Source organism: Nannospalax galili, unplaced genomic scaffold (genome assembly GCF_000622305.1).
Source record: "Nannospalax galili isolate Female #2095 unplaced genomic scaffold, S.galili_v1.0 C50058970, whole genome shotgun sequence".
NCBI classification, from domain to species: domain Eukaryota; kingdom Metazoa; phylum Chordata; class Mammalia; order Rodentia; family Spalacidae; genus Nannospalax; species Nannospalax galili.
In genome coordinates this window covers 1-5,188 of record NW_008481642.1, presented here as the reverse complement: position 1 = coordinate 5,188, position 5,188 = coordinate 1, and the positions used below count along the sequence as shown (strand labels likewise).

General features: G+C 40.6%; 1 protein-coding gene across 1 annotated transcript; it reads left to right on the top strand.

Moving 5' to 3' along the window:
* Positions 1–362: 362 nt before the first annotated feature.
* Positions 363–5,181, top strand: LOC103728617 (zinc finger protein Rlf-like). The gene has a single exon (XM_008826592.3). The coding sequence runs from the start codon at positions 482–484 to the stop codon at positions 5,036–5,038; it is 4,557 nt and encodes a 1,518-aa protein (XP_008824814.1). The 5' UTR covers positions 363–481; the 3' UTR covers positions 5,039–5,181.
* The last annotated feature ends 7 nt before the right edge of the window (positions 5,182–5,188 follow it).

Sequence of the window (5,188 nt, the reverse complement as noted above, 5' to 3'; positions counted from 1 at the left end):
TTTTTTTTTTGAGACAGGTTCTCTCTGTAGTCCCAGCTGGACTTAAACTCACAGAGATCTGTGTCACCACACCCAGCTAAGGTGTTAAAGTGTCTTAACAGAAGTTTATGTATTGTTTTTAAAAAATAGTTAGCTAGTTTTATATTTTTTTTTATGTGTATGAGTGTATTGCCTGTAAGTGCACCCGTGTCATGCAGTGCCTGCAGAGGTCAGAAGAGGGCGTCGAATCCCCTGGAACTGGAGTTAGGACAGTTTTTAGCCACCTTGTGGGTGCTGGGAATTGAACCCTGGGTCATCCTCTGCAAGAGTAGTTAATGCTGTTAACCACTGAGCTAACTCTCCAGCCCCAATATAATACCTTTATATATGAAAAAATGACTTTTGCTTCCTCTTTTACTTACAGGCACAAGATGCTGGTATTGGGGTGTCGATTTTACTATGTGTCAGAGCTCTTCAACTCAGATCGAGTGAAGATGAGGAAATGAAAGCTTCAGTGTGTAAAACAATTTCCTGTCTTTTACCAGAAGATTTGGAAGTGAGGCGTGCCTGTCAGCTTACAGAATTCCTAATTGAGCCCAGTTTAGATGGATTTAATATGTTGGAAGAACTATATTTGCAACCAGATCAAAAATTTGATGAAGAAAACGCACCAGTTCCAAATTCTCTCCGATGTGAGCTCTTACTAGCTTTAAAAGCCCACTGGCCTTTTGATCCTGAATTTTGGGATTGGAAGACTTTGAAACGACACTGCCACCAACTCCTAGGACAAGAAGCCTCAGATTCTGATGATGATTTAAGTGGTTATGAAATGTCTATTAATGATACAGATGTGTTAGAGTCTTTTCTCAGTGACTATGATGAAGGTAAAGAAGATAAACAATATAGAAGAAATTTGGGAGATCAGCATAAGGAAAAAAGAGACAAAAAACCCATTGGTTCTTCTGAAAGATACCAGAGGTGGCTTCAGTATAAGTTTTTCTGTTTATTATGTAAGCGGGAATGTATAGAGGCCAGAATTCTTCATCATTCTAAGATGCACATGGAAGATGGAATTTATACCTGTCCAGTTTGTATCAAAAAATTCAAGAGGAAAGAACTGTTTGTTCCACATGTGATGGAACATGTTAAAATGCCACCAAGCAGAAGCAGCTCTAGAAAGAAATTACTGTTAAAAGGCTCTCAGAAGGGTATTTATCCCAAGAGTCCCTCTGGAAGTGTGGAACAGGATCAGTCATTGAGTGAACAAGCCAAGGGAGAGTCTCATGAATATGTCACATTCAGCAAATTAGAAGATTGCCACCTGCAAGACAGAGATTTGTACCCATGTCCTGGTACAGACTGTTCCCGTGTCTTTAAACAGTTTAAATACTTAAGTGTGCATCTTAAAGCTGAACACCAAAATAATGATGAAAATGCCAAGCACTACTTGGATATGAAAAATAGAAGAGAGAAGTGTACTTATTGCCGAAGGCATTTCATGTCTGCATTTCACCTGCGAGAGCATGAACAAGTCCATTGTGGTCCTCAGCCTTATATGTGTGTATCTATAGACTGCTATGCAAGGTTTGGATCAGTGAATGAACTACTTAACCACAAGCAAAAACATGATGATCTTCGTTATAAATGTGAATTGAATGGCTGTAATATTGTTTTCAGTGACTTGGGACAGCTTTATCACCATGAAGCACAACACTTTCGGGATGCATCCTACACATGTAACTTTCTTGGATGTAAAAAGTTCTATTATTCCAAAATTGAATACCAGAATCACCTCTCAATGCATACTGTTGAAAGTCCAAATGGGGAATTAAAGAAATCGCTGAAACTTGAGGACCTTGCATCCAGCGAGAAGCAGGATTGTGTGGACCAGCCCCATCTACTTGACCAAACTGATAAGTCACATTCACCTGAAGATCTTCTTTTCTGTGCAGGATCAGCTAGTTCTCAAATAGATACTGCAGAAAACCTGAAAGACAACAGTGACAGCAATTCTAGTGATCAGTTGAGTAACAGCTCCTCAGTTTCAATGAATGAAGAATTAATTGACACACTCGATCACTCCGAAACCATGCAGGATATATTACTATCTCATGAGAAAGTCTTTGTTCCCTCCAGTTTAAAGGGGAAATGTTCCAGTATGGCAGTTTGTTTTGATGGCACAAAATTTACCTGTGGTTTTGATGGCTGTGGTTCCACCTACAAAAATGCAAGAGGGATGCAGAAACATCTTCGGAAGGTACATCCATACCATTTCAAGCCGAAAAAAGTAAAGGCAAAAGACCTTTTTCCCTGTTTGGGTAATGAACATACTGACAAGTTTGATGCAGAACCTAAACCCAGCTCTGATACAAACAGTGACTCCCCAGATGAAGGTCTAGACCACAATAGTCATACTAAATGTAAACGAGAACATCAAGGTTATTCCTCAGAACCTGCCCCGTGTGCTTCTAAAAGGCCATGTACCGAGGATACCATGTTGGAACTTCTGTTACGTTTGAAACATTTAAGCTTGAAAAACTCAATAGCACATGGATCTTTCTCAGGGTCATTGCAAGGGTACCCATCCAGTGGTGCTAAGTCTCTTCAATCAGTTTCATCTTCTGTTTCAGATCTTAACTTTCAGAGTCAAGATGAAAATGTGCCAAGTCAATACCTTGCACAATTGGCAGCTAAACCTTTTTTCTGTGAGCTTCAAGGGTGCAAATACGAATTTGTGACCAGAGAGGCTTTATTAATGCATTACCTTAAAAAGCATAATTATTCAAAAGAAAAGGTCCTTCAGTTAAGCATGTTTCAGCATAGGTATTCCCCATTCCGGTGTCATATTTGCCAAAGGTCATTTACAAGAAAAACGCACCTTAGGATTCATTATAAAAATAAGCATCAAATTGGCAGCGACAGACCAACCCACAGACTGTTAGACAATGAGAAATGTGATCATGAAGGGCCATGCTCAGTAGACAGATTGAAAGGTGATTGTTCTGCACAGCTTGGTCCCAACAGTAACTCCGAGAAGCCACAGTGTCATTCTAAAAAGGATGAATGCAGCTCAGAAACAGACTTGGAGTCATCTTGTGAGGAAACAGAGAGTAAGACATCGGATATTTCATCACCAGTAGGCAGCCATAGAGAAGAGGGAGAGGGAAGAGAAGGGAGAGGTAGCAGGAGAACTGTTGCAAAAGGAAATCTGTGCTATATTTTGAATAAATACCACAAACCATTCCATTGTATCCATAAAACTTGCAACTCCTCGTTTACTAATCTAAAAGGCTTGATTCGCCACTACAGAACTGTACATCAGTACAACAAAGAACAGTTGTGCTTAGAAAAGGACAAAGCAAGAACCAAAAGGGAACTTGTAAAATGTAAAAAGATATTTGCTTGCAAATATAAGGAATGTAACAAACGCTTCCTGTGTTCCAAAGCTCTTGCTAAGCACTGTAGTGACTCTCATAACCTAGACCACATTGAAGAGTCTAAAGTGCTTTCTGAAACTGAATCTGCATCTGCAGCAAGGTTTTCTTGTAACCAGCCCCAGTGCCCTGCTGTTTTTTATACATTCAGTAAATTGAAACACCACTTGATGGAACAGCATAATATTGAAGGAGAGATACATTCAGATTATGAAATTCATTGTAATCTTAATGGCTGTGGCCAGGTTTTCACCCATCGCAGTAATTATTCACAGCATGTCTATTACCGACATAAGGACTATTATGATGATCTATTCAGAAGCCAGAAAGTAGCAAATGAAAGGCTCCTAAGGAGTGAAAAGGTGTGTCAGACAGCTCACACTCAGGAGCATGAGCTGAATCAGACTGCCAAGAGGCCATTTAATACTAAAACGAAAAAGTGTGGCTTAATCAAAGATAAGAAAGCGCCAATTAGTTTTAAAACAAGAGCTGAAGCCATCCACATGTGTGTTGAGCATTCTGAACACACACAGTACCCATGCATGGTTCAAGGATGCTTATCTGTGGTGAAGCTGGAAAGCAGCATAGTGAGGCATTACAAGCGTACCCATCAGATGAACAGTGCCTATTTAGAGCAGCAGATGGAAAACCTTGTTGTTTGTGTTAAGTATGGTACCAAAATTAAAGAAGAACCCCCTTTCGAAGTAGAGCCCTGTATAAAGAAAGAAGAAAATGCTAACTGTGAATCAGAGCACACAAAGCACAGCCATTCCCCAGGGGACAGTGGAGTGCCCCTCCAGAACACTGATTCCTCCTTCTCAAGCGAACAGGATGGTGGTCAGAAAGGGTGTACAGAAAGCAACCTGGTATTTGAGGCAGACACGTTGCTCTACAGGGGAACTTTGCAGTGCAACCATACTTCAGAAACCACTTCTCTGGAACAATGTAATATTCAGTCTCCTCCCTGTAAAATAGAAAATTCCATACCTAATCCCAGTGGGACTGAAAGTGGTACTTATTTAACAAGCTTCCAGCTGCCTTTACCAAGGATCAAAGAAGAACCCGGGCAGCAAAGTTCAGGGCAAGAAAACACTGTTAAAAATTCAACCCATGTCCCAAAAGAGAATACTAGGAAGCAGTCACAGTCCAGATCATTTGATTTGAAGACTTACAAACCTATGGGGTTTGAATCTTCATTCCTGAAATTTATTCAGGAGAGTGAAGAGAAAGAAGATGATTTTGATGATTGGGAGCCTTCAGAGCACTTAACACTGAGTACTTCCTCACAGCCCGGTAATGACTTAACAGGGAATGTTGTGGCAAACAATATGGTGAATGACCATGACCCTGAAGTTGACATACCTCATTCCTCCAGTGACTCTCCCATTCCTGAGAGCCTGGCTGCAGTCCAACCTCTAATAGTATCTGAAACAGCAGCAGTTCCTTCCTTGGAAAACCTGAGGGTTGTATTGGACAGAGCACTAACAGACTGTGGAGAGCTTGCCTTAAAACAGCTTCATTATCTTCGGCCAGTGGTTGTCCTTGAAAGATCGAAGTTTTCCACACCAATTTTAGATTTGTTTCCAACTAAGAAGACAGATGAGCTTTGTGTAGGAAGTTCCTGAATAGCAATTTTGTTTTAGAAACGACTAGCTCCAACACTGCAGCGTGGGGACAGTTGCCAATATGAACAAAGGCTGAGGAGCAGCCACACTGTTGTTTAAGGTAGAATAGGCTGTGTATTTACATGAATGTATAATATCTATGTCAGCAGT

What these genes read in the sequence shown, in the direction of transcription:
- LOC103728617 (XM_008826592.3), top strand. Translation starts at nt 482, where the DNA reads ATGAAAGCTTCAGTGTGTAAAACAATTTCCTGTCTTTTACCAGAAGAT.